This window comes from Terrapene carolina, unplaced genomic scaffold, assembly GCF_002925995.2.
Source record: "Terrapene carolina triunguis isolate 2854851 unplaced genomic scaffold, T_m_triunguis-2.0 Scaffold24, whole genome shotgun sequence".
In the NCBI taxonomy this organism is placed as follows: Eukaryota; Metazoa; Chordata; order Testudines; family Emydidae; genus Terrapene; species Terrapene triunguis.
In genome coordinates this window covers 1,913,105-1,932,098 of record NW_020664375.1, presented here as the reverse complement: position 1 = coordinate 1,932,098, position 18,994 = coordinate 1,913,105, and the positions used below count along the sequence as shown (strand labels likewise).

General features: G+C 40.3%; 1 protein-coding gene across 2 annotated transcripts in view; it reads right to left on the bottom strand.

The window, feature by feature from the left end:
- Nucleotides 1-18,994, bottom strand: part of LOC112116991 (ubiquitin specific peptidase 9 X-linked) — a 182,204-nt gene that overhangs the window by 66,649 nt on the left and 96,561 nt on the right. The window contains exons 24-25 of one of the 2 annotated variants that reach the window (XM_026650144.1): nt 16,004-16,129; nt 8,443-8,609 (exon numbers count right to left, since the gene is read on the bottom strand). In XM_026650144.1, the coding sequence (XP_026505929.1) occupies nt 8,443-8,609; nt 16,004-16,129 (293 nt within the window). The remainder of the gene's footprint in view (nt 1-8,442; nt 8,610-16,003; nt 16,130-18,994) is intronic. The other variant, XM_026650150.1, reaches the window with a different exon arrangement.

Below are 18,994 nucleotides of genomic sequence, written 5' to 3'. Positions count from 1 at the left end.
CGTTTCCTATATCGAACTAAATTTACTTACTTCGGGTCCACGCGGCGCAGGCAGGCTCCCCCGTTGACAGCACTTCCTCCTCTCGGCGAGCAGGAGTTCCGCAGTCGACGGGGGAGCGCTTCGGGGATCGATCTATCGCGTCCAGATGAGACGCGATAAATCGATCCCAGAAGATCGATCTCTACCCGCCGAATTGGGCGGGTAGTGTGGACCAGCCCTTAATATCTTCACCATTTAAAATAAAATAGTAGAAACTGGAACATGCAAAAAAGTGCTATTTAAAAGATATTTTTAAGCATAAGATATTTATTTGGCAAACACACAATAGGACAAACATACAACAGGCCGAGTTCTCCAAACCAACACACACACACGTCTATGTCACTGTGAACTGTCATTACACTAAGAACTATCAGGTAAAATGAAGTAATTTTATACAACAGAATTCCTTTCTGGACATGGGTAGTGCCTCTCTTCTTGAAAATACTGGTGGCAGTTCAGACTCATCCAAAAAGTTCAAGAGAGTTAGCTATTCCCCTCCCACTTTCATGCTCGATGAGTACTTTCACAGATGTATGGAATCATTAAAAAGTTTTATTATTAATATGTTATAATCTTCTAATACCTTCTTTAATTGTGCTAAATATATGTACACATGAACCTTGAATAGGCCATCATACATATATCCAGAAAAAAATTAACTCCGGGGGGCGAAGGGGGGAGGAGGTGGAACTGGAGAGAAATCAGTTACAGAAAAGAAATCTGGTACATTTTTTCCATTCTTGAACTGTTCCAAATATCTTGTACTGGGGGAGAAAGAGCAATAAGAAAAAAAATAGTATGACGGGAGAACGAAAATAGAAGAGAAACATTTCCCCTTCTCTACAGTAAGAGAGATTAGTAATTTTGGGATCGCCTCTTGGATCTTCCTGCTAAAAAGACACTTCTGCTTGGGAATGAAAAATAAAGCTTACAGTGTTTTATGAAAAAATCTTGATGGTTGACAAGGTGGCAATTTTACAGATTTCCCCTGTTGTGGCTGACATATCTTCTGCCCAGGAGGCCACTGTGGAATACAATTAATTGGATCTGACCCCTTTTGGAATAGTCTTTATCTGTGGCTGAATAGGCTTCAATGATATAGCACTTGGTTCACTAGATACACAAAATATGAATGCATTGCAGATCTAGGCATTTAAAGGTGGAAGGAACTGAACAGGGATGATGTTTTCCTGAACTGATAAATTCTATTGAAGTATATTTTAATTGCTTCTCTCACAGTAGCATGTGCCATGCTTTTTCCTTCCGATGTGGAGTATTTGAGCAAAATGAGGGGGAAATATTTCTTGCAACGTATGAAAAGTTAACATTGGTTACAAAAGATTTTTTTCCTCTTGAAAAATGCAGTAAGTCTTGTATCTTAACAGCAGAGATTTGGTGACCATTATGCCTTTATGGAACAGAAATACGAAGTAATTGTATACAGTAGATTTTGAATAGATGGGTTAAGAGAGATCCCAGACATGAAAGATAAGAGATCACTGCTGGTTTGGTTAGAGATGCTGCTCTAACAAACTTGGAGGCTGATCTACATCAGACTTGGATAAGCCCGAGTCTGAGACTGGTTTATACTAAGACATGGGATGCAATGGTGGTTGGTACATGATGAGGTTTAGTTCCATCCTGTAGGATACATGGAAGAGCTGAAACACTTCATATTTCCTAGGATTGATCTATTGTGAACACCAGTGGGATGGATGGAAGGCTTGCAGCACCTGTTAGTATGAAGGAATATTGCCATGTTTACGAGTTGCTGTTCAACAGTCCTGGGATAAGTGCTCCTGTCCGTTAGTAGGTTGATAGAGTGGAGACATGAGATCTCTACTTGGTCTGAGTATCAAACCTTCAATACCTTTTTCGGGGGATGAGAACAACAGATGTCTTACTCATCTTTTGACATACTCGGCCTAGTAGTGGAAGAGTGGAGGAAAGGCAGAAAACCCAATCTGCAAATTTGTGAGCCTGTTTCCTGATGAAGGAGAGCCTAGCCTTTGTGTTACATCTAGATAGCTCTATGGCATCTCTAGTGGTGTAGCTTTGAAATATGAGCAGAAACACTTTTGTTGCAGGGACAATTTAAGGACCATTCTGAGGTGTTTATCTGTTAATTGCTTAGCCAGTCTCCTCTTGTTTTCAGGGTACTCCCTTACACTTGACTGCCATAACAGAAGGTAGGTGACATTTTGCCCACAAAAGAATCTGAACTGCTCTGACATTTAGATTTGAGATTCTCGTACCCTGCTGCTCATTTATGTATGCCAGGAGCACTGTGTTGCTTGACTGAAACAGCACATGGCCTTGCTCTCAGGTGATCTGGGAAGTCCTTAAGAGCCAATCCAACTACTTTCCTCTAGGAACTGATAATTCTGAAGATATGACACTATGAAGATCTGAGCTTGACCATGTTCCCCATGTATTATGGTTCTTCTAGAATCGTAGAAGATCAGGGTTGGAAGGGACCTCAGGAGATCATCTAGTCCAACCCCCTGCTCAAAGCAGGGCAAATCCCCAGACAGTTGTTTTTTAAACCCCAGTTCCCTAAATGGCCCCCTCAAGGATTGAACTCACAACCCTGGGTTTAGCAAGCCAATGCTCAAACCACTAAGATATCCCCAATTCTAAAGCCTGGCAAACGTGGCTAAGATTAGGGGGAAGTGGGGAGAGGAGATTACCATCATATTCCAGGCCCCTAAAAATAAATCTGGAAGCTCTGTCTTATGTGATCTTGCCTGTTGATAAAACTCTTTGCATGAGATCAGAAGATCTATGTCCTGGATAAAGATGCAAGGATGACCCTTCAGAAGTCAGTACCTGGATCTTACTAACCCCTCTCTGCTTTGGGAAAATTGACATCTATTTATCTTGACTCTGAAAAGAGATATTCTTTAAATGTATCAAATGCATATTGCCAAAGAATGGAGAGGGCCCTCTGGGTTGCTTCTGGTGGTTCCAGGGGAAGGCTGTTCTGATGTGCAGGTCCTCTAAGAATGGGTATAGAGAAGTTCCTAGAGTTCTTAGCTGGGTTATCACCACTACTAATAGTTTTACAAACACTTGAGGAGGTAGACAATACAATAAGTTACCCTTTGGTCAGTTGACTAGGCTGACATCCTTCATTATGCTAAATCTGGTTTGCTTCACCATGATGGTGGAGAAGGGAAAAACAGATAAGGAGCTCAGTGGGTGGCCCCATATAAGGGGAAGAGTCCCTTAAATTTCAGCGCATGTGAGAGAATGAGAAAAATTGTTAGCTAATGGCACATCATCTTTAAAGGCTGGGATGGTAATGGATGAGCCAGGAGAGCTAACGTGCTGCTCTGTTTAGCAAGTTGGACACAGAATTAAGACATGAGGAAAAAAAGGGGTGTGGGTTAAGCCCCAGAATGCAGATAGGTTTGAACTGCCTCTAGTGTTTGCAGGAAGAAAGAAACAGTACAATTGTCTCACACTGGGAAAGAGGTCAGGATATAGAAACAGAACAAAATTTCTCAAAACTAAAGCACCACTTCAAATTTGGTCCCAGTTAGCAGCAATCAAAAGTAAACACTGTCTCTTAGCTGTTCACTAGTAGTCTCTAACCTAGCAATCAAAGGCATAACCTAATGGCTGGAAGCTTAAGTCAGCAAAGTTCTAACTGGTAATAAAAGAGTTTTAACAGCAAGGTAATTAACCACTGGAATAGATTACCAAAAGGATCTTATAAATTCTCCATGCTTTGGAGTCTTCAAATTAAGACTAGATGTCTTTCTAAAATGCTCTAGTTAGGCCACAAATTGTGCCAAGATGCAAGATTCAGAGTGAAATTCTACGTCCTGTGTTAAGCAGCAGCTCAGTTTAGAACAAAATGGTCCCTTTCTGGCCTTCAAATTTATGCATACTCAATTTAAATTCTGTAGTCCAGTTACTGATGCATAAATGCCCAGAACAGAAAACTCATTACAAATGGCACCTTTGCTGACCAGTTTTAGTAGTCTCCTATGACTGAAGGGGTCTGGATACTTAGCTTGGAGGTGGGGTTGTTATGCTACTACTGTGTGTGTTCTGTAAACAGGTTACCTCACTTTCTAGTGCAGTCAATTCAATACCTTTCAAAAGTAAATTTACTTTAATATTTAAAATTCATGCTAAATGTAACTTGTAAGATGTTTAAACAACTGTAAGTTAATTCTGTGACTTATCAGCACTGAGAAATATACAGCATGTTATATTCGCACCAGATGTTTATGCGAATGCCAAATGTAGTTAAATGTTAAGACTCATGAGTCAGTTCTTGCAGCAATACAAGGAGTTGCTAATTATCATTAAGACATGATTTGTCATTACAAATAACAGATGTCATTCACAGTAATAGGAGACTATCCTAAGTATTAGTTCTTTTGGCTGCTCCTTTCAATGTCAAAATACTAGCCACACTAGTATGACCAAACAGATTAAATCGGGGTGGCCAAACCATGGCTCGCGAGCCGCATGTGGCTCTTTTACAGTTAAAGTGCAGCTCACTTTAAAGTGCAGCCGGGGGGAAGGGGGGGGGGAAGAGAGAGAGAGCTTGGAACCTCTGCCTTACAGTGGGATGGTGGGGTAGGGGCTTCTGTCCAGCAGTGAGAGGGGTTTGGGGCTTCAGCCCTATGGAGCGCGCCTGCTGGGGCTTGGGGTTTCAGCAGGAGCAGGGCTGAAACTCCGAGCACCAGCAGGCGTCTCCTGAGGGGCTGAAGCTCCGACCCTTGGCCAGTGTGCCCTGACTCTTGAACTTCTGAAAATCGTTGTATAAGGCTCAGTAAGATTGGCCACTCTTGGATTAAATCATACAGCGAAAGGAAACCTAATGCAAAGTGGTCTGTTGAATGCTCATGAAGAAAAAAATTCAATAGTAGAGGGATGCCTAAGTGTGATCCATGACAGACTGCCAGTTCTCACATAAAAAAAGATCCAAAAAGTATATAACTGCAGATCACAAATTCCTTGCCTTGTCAAAAAAAACCAGTTGAAAGAGGATGCAGAAATCTATTTGCTTGAGATACCACTTATAGCTGCTATGATAAAAAGAGTATACTGCTGGAAAAGTCACAATAAATCAAACACTATAGTTATGTTGTTGGAAAAAATAGAAGATCTAGACTGACATTCCATGCAGAAGATTTTATAGTACAATGGTCTCAACAGTGCTGGTTTACTGCACAAACACTGCATGGCACATATTAGATATAACTGGACATGAATGACCTCATCATGAATAGTGGGTACCTCACCTACATCAATCAAAAATTGCAGGGGAATGGATATTTTGCCTCAACTACATTTGATTGTCTTTCCGCCTCTGAAGGAAAACTGAAATTTCTGCACACAAAGTCTGATGAGATAAAATCTTGATGGATCTATGCAGTGTTTCATTTCCCAATAAATGCAACATACTTCTAGATCATTTACACATGGAGTGAGAGATCCACTTCCTGGAATTCAGATCATATGAGGGATTTATCTCTGTAAAGGAAAATGCTACTATTAAATCAAATGCAGATGCCAGATTCTTGAATAACCCTACACTAAACTGTCCCAGAGATGTCAGGCATTATTCAAGCTTGCACAATCAGGACTGCACAGCTTTTTACGAAAAAAGTCTTCCACCACTGCATCTGAAGTTCAAGAAGAGGTGAACAATGAACATCTTTATATACATCTCTGCTGCAACCACCCTCCAAGTTTGATGTGTAATGTACATATACTTGGAAACAAAAAAACCCTTGATTTTATATTATAGAAAGGCAGCTTTAAAAATACAAGAGATTGGTGAAATAGAAGTCTATTTAATATCTGGTAGGGTAATTAAAAATAAAGTTAAGCAAATTTTGTTTGCATTTCTTTTTACTACAAGCTATGAAAACTAATATGTAAATTAATTAGGTGTGGATTTCAAACTTTTGTGAAGCTGCAAAGGCAACATTCAATATGACAAAGTAATAGCAGCCTTGTTAACTGCAGCCTATGATAATGCAGGGATACTTAATCGTATGGCTAAACAACACTACTGTAAACCGCAACAGTACTGTGGAATGATATTTACCATTTTGTTGTGATTGATTCTCAAAATATTCCTGAACAAAATACTATGGGGAATGGGCCTATTACTGTTCTTCATGTCACATTTTACTGTTATGTTTAGGATTCATAGAATTCATTTGCGATAACTGATTTCAAAAGTTGAAAAAACAGCATCTTGAAACACATTGGGTGTCAGCTGCTTTCACACCCAGAGTCTGGCCTTTTGAAAGCTTTCAAACAAACCAACAGATAGAATGTGTCCTTGCTTCAGGTTGACATCAAGTAATTATGCTTATTCTCCAGTATTAAGCCTCCCCACTCCCCTCAAAAAACTTGACACCTGAAGTTCATGTTTCTTGTGGCTATCCTCAGCTCATATACATCTCTACCCCGATATAACGCTGTCCTCGGGAGCCAAAAAAATCTTATCGCGTTATAGGTGAAACCGCGTTATATCGAACTTGCTTTGATCCGCTGGAGTGCTCAGCCCTGCCCCCCGGAGCACTGCTTTACCGTGTTATATCCAAATTCGTGTTATATCGGGGTAGAGGTGTATAACTAAGTTCAGTTATCCTGGTACCAGTGATTCAGTCTTTAAAACACCTGTCTTAGATAATATAGCAATCCACATCAGCCAGAATGAATATTAAGAGGCAACCACTTCACAAATCTTTCTCAACAGATAAAGAATTTGTTAGGAGATGCACACAGAAAAAATGTTTTTTCAACACTAGTGTATTAGATGTGTTATATGTTAAAGAAAATGTCTGGGAAGTTAATCACAAAACTTCATGCAGAGTAGTGTAGAAATCTTTACAGTTTGTCACATCTAGAAGGAAAAGAAATCAAACACTATGGATGAAATCCTGACTCCATACAAGTCAATTTCAAAACTTGTATTGACTTCAATGGGGCTAGGATTTAACCCAGATAACTAACATTCAACAGATTGGACAATCATGACTTAACTCACTTTTATCTATTGTTGATCTTTTATAAATTGAATTAAAATGTCTGATGTCACAGTCATGGAAAGAACTGACAACACCAGAACTAAGAAGTCTTTAATAAAAATAATAGTTCTGTGGATAATGTTGTTTTAGTAACCCTCAACATTTAATGACAATCAAAGTGCTGCCACCTGGAAGTCTTCCAAAACCAGCAAAAACGACACATTTACATTTGACATAACCAGTCACATTTGCTGCTTGTGAAAATATTTCGAACAATTAAAGTTTACCTGAGAAGCATGTTACTTACTTTTCTATCTGCATTCAGAATTTTATACTTAGTAAAGTCCCCCCCCCCCCAGATTCACTAGCTAGACAAACTTGTAAAAATTTTCAGATGAAGCAATGATTATGCAGGTAAACTGGTGTAACATTATTTATGTATATTAACAATCCAAGTACCAAAGACACACATTTTATAATCTGATTAATATTTAAAAGGGTGGCATGAACATTGAATAAAATGATTTTTCATGGGAGTGAGGATTTAGTGTAAGAGGACCTTATGATTCAATGCTAGCTTAAAACCTTTCTATAAATGATGCTTTGCCTCTGCATTCATGTAACAGGAGAAAATTAACCTGTGACAAAGTTCTATCCCACTGACATTACTTAAGTATTTTATAGCTATCATATTTAACTTTTTTAAACAGCATTAAATATAACATCTACTGGTCTTTTTGGAAGCTTAATAAGCACTCTGCCAAGTCAGTTGGACATTTATAATACATTAAGTGTTCTCACTCTTACCAGTAAAAGAAAAGGATTAGAGTTTTTGAACAAATGAGTACAAGTGAAAAAGTAACAACATTAGTATTACTAATACATGCATCACATTATGAACAAAAGTCAGAATGGCCAAATACCCTCTTCAGGATGTCTCAAACACTAATGAGATTTTTCTGGTTTAACTGACTTTTCAAACAAACAGCATAATTCTGAGTGGTGCTGAACACCTGCAACTCTCGGATTTCAATGAGAGTTGGTGAGACACAGTACCTAGTTACAAAGTTATATTGCTAAGCAGAATACGAATATTGTATTCTCTGGGTTCTCTGGGGTAGGAACTGTCTTCTATATATCTGCACAATATTTGTACACGACTAACCAGTCAATCAGAAAAAAACAAACTTATTTTGAACTTACCATAGGTTGTCAAAAAATTAATACAAAGCAAACCAACATTGAAAGTCTTTAGTATTTCTGTACAAAAAACCCCTTGTAGTTAAAAAGCAGATAAATAGCTGGAACATCTACCTTGTGTTTTAGATTAGTTTGTACAGTGTTTTGAAGAGGTAAAATGCTATACAAGTGTTATTTATTTTAAATCACTTACTTGCTGTGACAGTGCAATAGCAAGTCAATGATAAATGTCTGCCATGCCTTTTCTTTACTAAGTGCATCCAATGCTGTTGGAATCAAAGCAAAACACAAGGTCATCACCTCCAAAGCTTCACAGCAAACTTGTTCATCTTCCATGTCTGGCTCATTGCCTGCATTTGTCTGTAAAGTGAATCAAATGAGCAGCATGAATGGATATGGAAAAGTGCAACAAATCTGTCTGGCATCTAGCTGTACACTTAAAACACAAGGGGATACCAAGAGTGTGTCCCCCAATGCCCAGCTAAATCTACAATGCAAGTTATCACATACATTGATTCAGTCTTCTCTCCCCTATACTCTTTTCACTCACCTGCTGCATCTTGTCTTAAATGATAGGTTCTCTGGGGTAGGAACTGTCTTCTATATATCTGCACAATACCTAGCAAAGTGAGGTGCTGACCTGTTTGGGTCCTGCAGGTACTAGTGTAATACAACTAATGCATAGTAATATATGCAGATGAGACTGCACCTTTTTATACTTGAGTAACAAGCACTTGGATCTTAGTTATACTTGTTTAGTTACTTTTCTTTCTACCTTTAACATTGGTAGCTTCTTAAATACAATATTTACCAATTTCTTCCCCTCCCCTTTCACATTAGTATGCCTTATTATTTAACCCTTCCATCCTCTAATTAAAGTTTCTCAATACTACTTGTCAAACTAACAGATGAGGACATGGACAGTATAAACCACCACATAATAAGATGTGTACAGTAACTCCTCACTTAAAGTCGTCCCAGTTAATTTTGTTTCATTGTTACATTGCTGATCAATTAGAGAAGATGCTCGTTTAAAGTTGTGCAATGCTCCCTTATAACGTTGTTTGGCAGCCGCCTGCTTTGTCCACCGCTTGCAGAAAGAGTAGCCCATTGCAGCTGGCTGGTGGGGGCTTGGAACCAGGGTGGACCGGCAGCCCCCCTATGAGCTCTCCCCTCCCCTAAGTTCCCTGTGCGGCAGCTGCCCAGCAGGCTATCAATTGCCAGCAGTTCAGCTGTCCCGCCCCCCACTGCCATGTGCTGCTCCTGCCTTGGAGCTGCTCCCGGGACCCTCCTGCTTGCTGTGCGGAGGGGGGGACTGACAAGGGAGGCTAATGTCAGGGTGTCCCCTGCTCCTGCCCCCAGCTTACCCCATCTCCATAGAGCAGGGGGGGGACACGACAGGGCTTAGGACAGAGGGAGCTTGCTAGCAGCAGATGATGTCTCAACTTGTTTATCTACTTAAAAAGGCAATGTACTTAGACTGGGGTCAACGTACTTAAAGGGGCAATGCGCATCTCTCTCTCTCTGAGACACACACCGTGTGTGTGCGCGCGCGCGCCATGCTGTCTCCCCTCCCTCCATTTGTGCTGCCTTGTAGAGTGTGAGGCTACATTAACAACAACGTGTTAAACCTTGAGGGCTCAGCTGATTGCTAGTTTATCATTTAGCAGTAAGGCATTCCCTGGGAAATATTCCACCCTCTGACTCCGCCACCTCAACCAAGCTTCACAATCATCATTGCTGTGTACAGTATTAAATTGTTTGTTTAAAACTTATACTGTGTATATACGCAAGTCTTGTCTGGTGAAAGTTTTTTCCCTGGAACCTAACCCCCCCCCCGCCCAATTTACATGATTTCTTATGGGGAAATTAGATTCGCTTAACATTGTTTCGCTTAAAGTCACATTTTTCAAGAACATAACTACAATGTTAAGCAAGGAGTTACTGTAGTTATACCAGATTAGAAAGGCAAAGCTCAGAAAAAAGATGTGAAACAGGATGCCTATACTTCTGGTACACAACTGAAATCCTCCCCAGCCAAAGACAGTTCACCCATCCAACACAACAATACTCATTCCCTCTAAGGAGATAAGAAAGCAACACAGCTGGAGAAAAATTATTTCTATGGGGGGGGGGGAGGGGACTAAAAACTGCTTAAGGCTCTAGGCACTCTAAAACACAACTACAATACAATTCAAATCTCAGAAGCATTAAAATGATCAATTCAGAGAAGCTCAGCCAGCCACTTACAAAAACTAAAAAGCATATTCTCAGTCTTCTTCAAAAATCTTAATAAGCAGACCCCCATTTAGAGTGAGCATATGCACACATACTGTATATGTACATGTATTAAAAATATTACTAATTTAATGTTAAGACTGAGAAATTAAGCACTCAAGGACCCAGAAAAGTTACTAAAGGCACAAAAACCTCTAGCAGCTGTACCTGTTAGACACCTCGGACGTGAGCTTCACTAATTCCCCTCAGGAAAGGGACCAGATCCTCAGTAGGCAATAGAGACAAATTCAGCTGTGGTAACACAGGCTGCATGGCCGTCCCATTGCATCCCAAACAGGGGCGGCTCTATGGTTTTTGCCGCCCCAAGCACAGCAGTCAGGCGGCTTTCGGTGGCACGCCTGCGGGCGGTCCGCTGGCCACGCGGATTCGGCGGCACGCCTGCAGGATGTCCGCCAGTGCCGTGCCTTCAGCGTCCCCGCCGCCGAATTACCGCTGAAGCCGCGGGACCAGCAGACCTCCCGCAGGCATGCCGCCGAAGGCAGCCTGACGGCCGCCCTCACAGCAACCAGCAGGCTGCCCCCCGCGGCTTGCCGCCCCAGGCACGCACTTGCTGCGCTGGTGCCTGGAGCTGCCCCTGATCCCAAAGCCAGACAACTGCAGAGTCATCCCAGGCACAAGATAATATGAACCCAGGCCCATGGGACAGGATACTCAGCAGCACATTTCAGGGAGTGCATGGAGGGCCCTGGAAGGTCTTATGCACCCTGGGGCAACACCACCACGTTTTTATATGCCCCCGGAGAGCCATTACTTTGCAAACTGTGCAGAAGGAGGGGGGATGAATATTGGGTGGGAGTTTGGGGGAAGACCAAGGAAGCATGAATAGCAGTTTTGTGGAAGAACTGAGGTGCAAAAATGGAGGAGCTAGTGGATAGAAGTTACTATCACTGTATGTTACTGCTAGTTGCTCACATTTTTTTTTTCCCCAATAAAAAGGAAAGTTTCTAATGCAGTGCAAATGTGGAGTTTAAAATTTTGCAAGCAGAGCTGTACTTCGAACACAGCAGAGTTGTCATCCTGCATTGCTTTAGAAAGCCCTAAGGAGTTGCTCTATGGTTCTAAGGTGCTCAGGACCTATTTGATTAACTGAGAAGTTCTTAGCACCCCTTTCCTAAAATCAGAAAAGAATAGAATTTTCTTCAGATCAAATAAGCCAAATTTGAATTGTTATATTTGGGCCATTTTTGAGATAACACGTAATTTTTCTGACTGGAATATAGGCACTCCCCACCCCTTTTAGCATAACTAAAAAATGGCTGAACTGATTTTGCCAAAGCTTCTGCAAGGTGATTTAAAAAAAAAAAAATGCAGGCACACAATATAAAAACCAACATTAAGTTGTTTGAAAAAGCTTTGAGCCAATAGAACATATGCCAAATTTCAACCTTACCCATCACCAACAGTGATTATTATATGACAGTATTATAGAGGGGTATATACACACAGAATATGCATTTTAGATGACAGATAGATCACAGGCTTAAGTATGTGGGAAGAAGAGAAGGGTGTGAAAGGGAGATAATGAGGGAAAGTGGTAGAAGGAGAGGACAAAGCAAAGAAAGTGTGCCTTAGAGCTCATCTACACGGAGCAGTAACATGGACTACAGGGTGTGATTTCTAAAGCACTCTAATGCATTACACATTAATTAGTCGATGCAGATCCTGCATTCATGCTCTCTAACAAACTTTTAGTGTACACCAGCAGGGTCTACACAAACTAATGTGCAACACATCCGTGTACTGGTAACTGAGGCTATGCTAATTTTTCTTCTTTGGGTGGCAATCAAGAAACAAAAGATTTACGATCACTGCATTAGATAATCTGACATCTTTGGCATGTTAAGTGATTTGAGGGTGCAGACAGAATCCCAACAACTCAAGAAGAGCAACTATCCTGCACAATCCACCCCTTCTACAAAGATGGGTTTTATTTTAATTATTTTTGGGGGGGGGGGAGGGCCGGAGGGGGTGGGGGGAAGAGGGAAGGAAGGAGTCCCGTGATCTAGAAGCAGGGTAACATACAGTCCTGTAGTGGTCCAAGCTTATCTCTTTGTTTAGCGCAAGAACTGTCTGGGCTGTGAAAGTATCATTCAGATCCTCTGGGTAGGGAGCACTTCAAAAAAGTCTCTCAGTGCCATGGCTTAAGATGGTGCTGATCTGGTTTGGTGGAAAACCAAATGCAGTCCTCTCTGACCAAAAGGACTGCTGTAACATAAGGCTTCTTGGGGCGGTAAGGAAGAATTCCAGAAGAACCTGGACCCACCTTCTAAAATAAGTTTTAATTTTTAATATAAAAGAAAAATAAATTCACTAGATGATTTAATAAGTGAGTTTTGAACTTTAATTTATAGACTCTAATTTTGGGGATTCTGACAACTCTGATGAGAGCTGTCTCTCCAAGTTCCACTGAAAAATCAAAATTGTCAAAAATGAAGCAGAGTCCATTGAACTATTAGCATCAGAAGAAGCCTTTGTGAAATGTCTCCATCCTCCAGCAGTTAGAATCTAATTATTAGTATGCCAGCTTTAAAAAAATCATCTACTTTTTTTCCCACAAGTGTAATGCTTTGGAGAAAAGCAGATTAACGATTTCACAGCAGGGAGCTAGTTGACTAAACACCCGAAACAGTCACAGGTATGTTTTTGTAATACTTCAGGACAGGTCTATAAAAACGTATATTGGTATAACTACATTGCTCAGGGGTGCGAAAAATCCACCCCCATTAGCAACATAGTTATATTTACCTAACCCCCTTTGTAGACAGCGCTACAACAACTGGAGGGCTTCTCCCATTGACAGCTACCCTCTCTAGCAGAGGTGGATTTTAACTACACGCTGATGGGAGAACCTCTCCCATCGGCATAGTAGTATCTTCACTGAAGTGCTGCAGCTGCACCACTGCAGTGCCCTGAGTATTACAAACTAACTATTCTACAGTAATTTCTTGTAGTTTGTGTTCCTACGCTGTTGTCTCTGTCACTTAAAACTTGGATTTTGTGCAGTTTTCTCTTCCATCATACCCCCCATTTCTGCCATTTCTCCCCTTCTTCCATTTTACTTTGTTTCCTCCTGTCCCACTTTTGCTTTTATCCCTCCTTCACTCTGCTTCTGCAATTTCTCCTTTCTTTTTATAGTTTGTTCCCAAGAGTTTTTCCTTCATTTCCAGTGTCACCTCATATCACATTTCATGCTTACGTAGCTCTGGGCTTCTCTGCGTGAACATACTGATCTACTCCGCACTAACCTGCCATGCACTAAGTGGCCATGTGGACTCTGCTGACACTCACCAAGTTTCCTATTGTGCTTTAATCTACTCCTTTTTCATAGTTGGGGTAGAACAAAGCACACTAAGGAACTTTTTGTGCACAGGAGCAGGGTCCATGTGGACAGTCACTGCACAGCAAGCTAGCATGGGGCAGATTTACACCTCCACTTGCAACGAACTGTTTGTGTAGACAAGCCCTCTGGTTTAATACATGCATCAGTATCAGTGGCACAAACACCAAAGAGAATGGTTGACATTGATGTTTGAGTACAAAGAGGGTGAAATTCTCCCTGTGCAAAGAACTAGCACAAGGCCTATGCACAGTTTAAGTTTCATCTGAGTCTTATTTTCAGGGTTTAAATTGGTTTTAAAGTGTTGCACAGGTCTTGTGTTAAGACTTCTCAATGGGGTGATTTCACCCCGAGGGAAAACTGGGTGAGAATCTAAAACAAATGTGAAAAATTCCTAAAACAAAGTGAAATGGCATTTAAAATTAACGTGTAGGAAAGATTCTCCTCAACTTGTGTATAATTCTCAACATCATTCATCCAATTATAGTTTCTCCTCGTTATTTCTGTGGCCATATACATTCCTATTTAAGGTACATACTCACTGCCTAATGTTTTCAATTCAATCTTTAAATATATAGTTTACAAATACAAATTGTAAAGCCTGAAACAGACAGAGAGAGTCAAGGTTCAGTTGTGGCTTTGCCACAAAGCCACAGTAAACAGCAGCACATTGTTGCACTGCTATACTTCCACCTGGTTTCCTTGTTATTTTAAGAAGGGGGTAAACTGTGCCAGGTCTATAGCACAGCACAGCGGAGGCTCTCCAGGATGCCAGGGCAGCTGTATTGGCTAGAGTGCTGGTAGAAAAGGGGACAAGGAACCAACAGGCCCCGTGCACAACAAGACTTCAAGTAGTTCTGCCCTAGCCTGCCCCTTCCACAAACCTGCATGTGGATCCTGCTTCCCCTCCCACACTCCTTTTTTATGATATAGGTAGCAAATGCAGAAACATATGAGAGCATCTTCTGCTTCTCTACTACCACAACAGCTTAGCCAGAATTTAGCCCCGTTAGTAAACTTCAAATAAATGGAGAATTATTCTTCTTAGTGAGGAACTCATTTGTGAGAAACTGAACAGGATACCTAGGAAATCCGAAGTGCTAGGGCTACTAAGCTAGCTAAATGAGAAGCTGCTTTTTCTGGAAGTATACCTACTTTTCTGCAAATCAAAAATTTAAGCAAAAGGTCTAGAATACAAAGAATAAAAGCATCCCACCAAATTCCTTCTTCCTTTACTTAGCTAAGTGCTGAGCAGTGCCAGATTAACTCGATTAACTTTGAAAATTCAGAGGAGTTAGTGAAGAGACAAATAGAACCTGCTCTTTCCAGAATTCAGCAACTTCCTTAACTACATCATCCCACGATACACATGTATTTGCAATACAATTCTAGGAGTTGGTTATAGCATTACTTTTAAAATTTTATAAGCCACTGTTGATAAGTCGAAGGTTACTTTGATAAGAACAAGGTTCTGAGCAGTGTACGCCAAGGGGAAAAAAGATCCAAAAGCTTGAGAGAGTATAAACATTTTGTATGATACCCAGAAATATCTCCAACTCTGATTGGTCTAACCCACCCCTTAAATCCTGTGTATGTAAAGATCTGATATTTTAACTCCAAGTATGTGCATAAGCAATTAAGGAAAATAAACTGCTATACATGCTATCACTCAGTTTTACCAATGCTTCAGTGTCAATTTCAAAATCAAATTTCTTCCAAAAAAGGGAGGCCAACAACATTTTTCATTACATATATGTCTTGTCTGAGCTTTAAAAACTAAAGCATTTGAATTATCCAAATTACAAAAGTACACCTGAAAAATTTAGCATGTAACAAATGCTTATTTCACATTTGGATACAATAGAAAAAAATTCAACTTCAAGTTTAAGAAATTTCAGCCCAAAAATAATTGAAAATAGGCACATAGCATGGAAGTACCATCTCAATCTTAACTACAGTTTCACAACTGTGACCCTACATTAGAATCCAAAGTATATTACCAACAAGAATATAACTATTTGAAGATAGGTCACATTTTGAGCCTAAATTACTTGACACTGTCCTTTTTATAGCTGACCAAATAATTAAATAGAAAAAGAAGTTGCTTAAGAATTCTTACCTTTTCATAAATTTTACTAATTTCCTCATTTGAGCTGAACACCAGCTGTACTGACCCACACCCTGATGCCCAGACAATTTTTTGTACTGCTCTAATAACACAGATATCAGGGATGTATTTTGAAGCCTGGAGACAAAGAAATAAACAAACCACAGCAACATTAAAATACAGTTGCTAGTAATATTAAAATGGACTCTACACCATTACGGCAACTAACCTCGTAAAAACAGAATCTTTACACTACTTTAAGACATTTTATATTGAAACAAAAAAGATGATGCTATAACTTAGAAATGCTTGTGCCTTCATTTAGCATTTTACACTTCACTTTCATCTTAGCAATGCTCATGAAAGCCAAATGTGTGTATTAGATAGTGTCTCAGGATCTTCCTTCACGCCACTATTGTTACTGAGATATAGTATTATAAATTGATATTAGGTAAGTGATAAAAATATTTGATCCTGGCCAAAATTTAGAAAAAAGATTAAAATTAGTTTTTAAAAAAACAAAATTGAAAATAATCTGCTCAGCCATTTTTCATTAGAGAAGTATACATAAACTATACATTTACTGGATTTCTCTGCTTAGCTCTCAACTCCAAAACAGCTGTGATTTGGAAAGCAATTAGCCTATAAAATGGCATAACTAAATTTGATATTAAGAAAAATAACCAAGATATTGCATGTTAGCTACTATCCAAGCACAGAAGAGTTCATCCAAACCGCTAATTAATTTTCAAAATTATGAATTTTGCTACACATAGGCCATACAAAGTTTATCACAGATCCGAACACTTGCAAAGGTAATCTGAGTCTGTTTTATGAATGAATTACTAGAATGCAACAGTTTTGGGGCATAGTTCCTAGTTTATATACAGTAACTCCTCACTTAAAGTCGTCCCAGTTAATGTTGTTTCATTGCTGATCAATTAGGGAACACGCTCGTTTAAAGTTGCGCAATGCTCCCTTATAACGTCATTTGGCAGCTGCCTGCTTTGTCCACTGCTTGCAGGATTCTCTGGAAGAGCAGCCCCTCCTTGTGGGGATTAGAACCAGGGGGACCAGCAGCCCCCACTCCCATCAGCTCCCCTAAATTCCCTGTAAGGTATGTGGCTCAGCAGCTGCCCAGCAGCAGTTCAGAGGTCTCTCCCCACACTGCTGTGCTGCTCCTGCCCTGCCCTCAGCCTTGGAGCTGCTCCCTGGAGCTTCCTGCTTGCTGGGGGAGAGGGGTGCTAGTATCAGGATGTCCACCTGCTCCAGCCCCCTCCCCCGCTCTGTACCTCCTCTCCACAAAGCAGAGGAGGGGGACAGGGCTCAGGGACAGAAAGGAGCGAGCTTGCTGGAAGCTGTTGCTTCCTGTCTGATCTGCTTAAAAGGGCAACGTACTTTAACTGGGGTCAGCGTACTTAAAGGGGGCAATGCACGTCTCTCTCTCTCACGCATGCACGTACCACCCAGCACTTTGGAAAGTCAGCACTTCTGCAGTCATCCATGTGCTGTCAGGAGGAGGGAGTGGTGCGCTCCAGCTGGATAGCATGGGCTCATCATCATGTTCAGTTTTTGAAGCTACTGCCCTCCTTCTATTGTGTTTCCTCCCTCTTGCCTCAGTCCATGCTGCCTTGTAGAGTGTGAGGCTACATTAACAACTGCATATTAACCCTTAAGGGCTCAGCCAAGTGCTAGTTCATCATTTAGCAGCAAGGCATTCCCTGGGAAATATTCCCCCTTTTTACTCCAGGACCTCAACCAAGCTTCACAATCATTCATTGCTGTGTACAATATTAAAAACTGTTTGTTTAAAACTGTTTAAAACTTATACTGTATATGTATATAATGTCTCGTCTGGTGAAAAAAATTTCCCTGGAAACCCCCCCTTTCCCCGAATTAACATTAATTCTTATGGGGAAATTGGATTCGCTTAACATCATTTCGCATAAAGTTGCATTTTTCAGGAATATAACTACAACGTTAAGTGAGGATTACTGTACTAAATTTTTGAAACTATAGCATGTTTTTATCAGTGACTAATTGCTGCAAAAGAGTTGTTCGTTTTCCAACATGTTTTATAAAGGTGTGATTCATTTAAAATATGCAATCAGAGTGAAATTACATCTTTCCTGCATCCCCTCCCCCCCAAACCTCATCCTCATACACAAACACACGTCCTTAAAATTCTCCTTCAGGGAGGAAAATTAGCAAAAGGTACAAGGACCAAGTTTTAGTTCTGAGGAGTACTGCACCTCCTTCCTCCTCCCTTTGACCACATTTATGTCATGAATGTAAACTTGGTTTTATATGCCATAATCTCCTTATAAGAACACCTAATATAATTTTTTTAATCTGGAGGATATGGTATTTGAGAATATTCATAGCAAATTATATAGGCCAACCTTTAAAAAAAAAAAAAAAAAACTTTACAAAACCCTACGCCTCAAGATAGGCTTGCAGGTTCAGAAGCTGGCATCTAAGTAAGTGGCCTGGCTTTCCAAGGTGTTGAGAGCGCAGAAGTTCCGAAGCTGCCTAACTTGAGAGACATTTTTTAAAATCCTGGTCTCTGACTCCTCTTTTTAGATACGAAAAAAAGTATTCCATTTAACATTAACCGTAATCACTTTATATAATGAAGAGGAAGACAGCAAATTATTATACTCTCAAACATGAAAGTCAGAATTCTTGCAATTTTGTATTTTAAGAAACTGAAAAAAGTCAGTCTTAAAGTGACAATGTCAAGGTTTGTAGGTCCAAAATCTGACTCTCCCCACCCAATTTATATATTTTACAATAATAAGCAGATAAGGATAAAATCCAACTACAGTTCTAAGGAAAAGTCATGCATTTCAGCTATGGTGTAATAAGACGTTTCTCTCTACTGTGATGTAAGCATGAAATATGACAGTCAAGTTTCTAATTTTTATAGCACTTTAAACAAAACAGTAGTTCTCATACTAAAGCCAACTCTATGATTAGTTGAGTTACACAGTACCTTTGGGA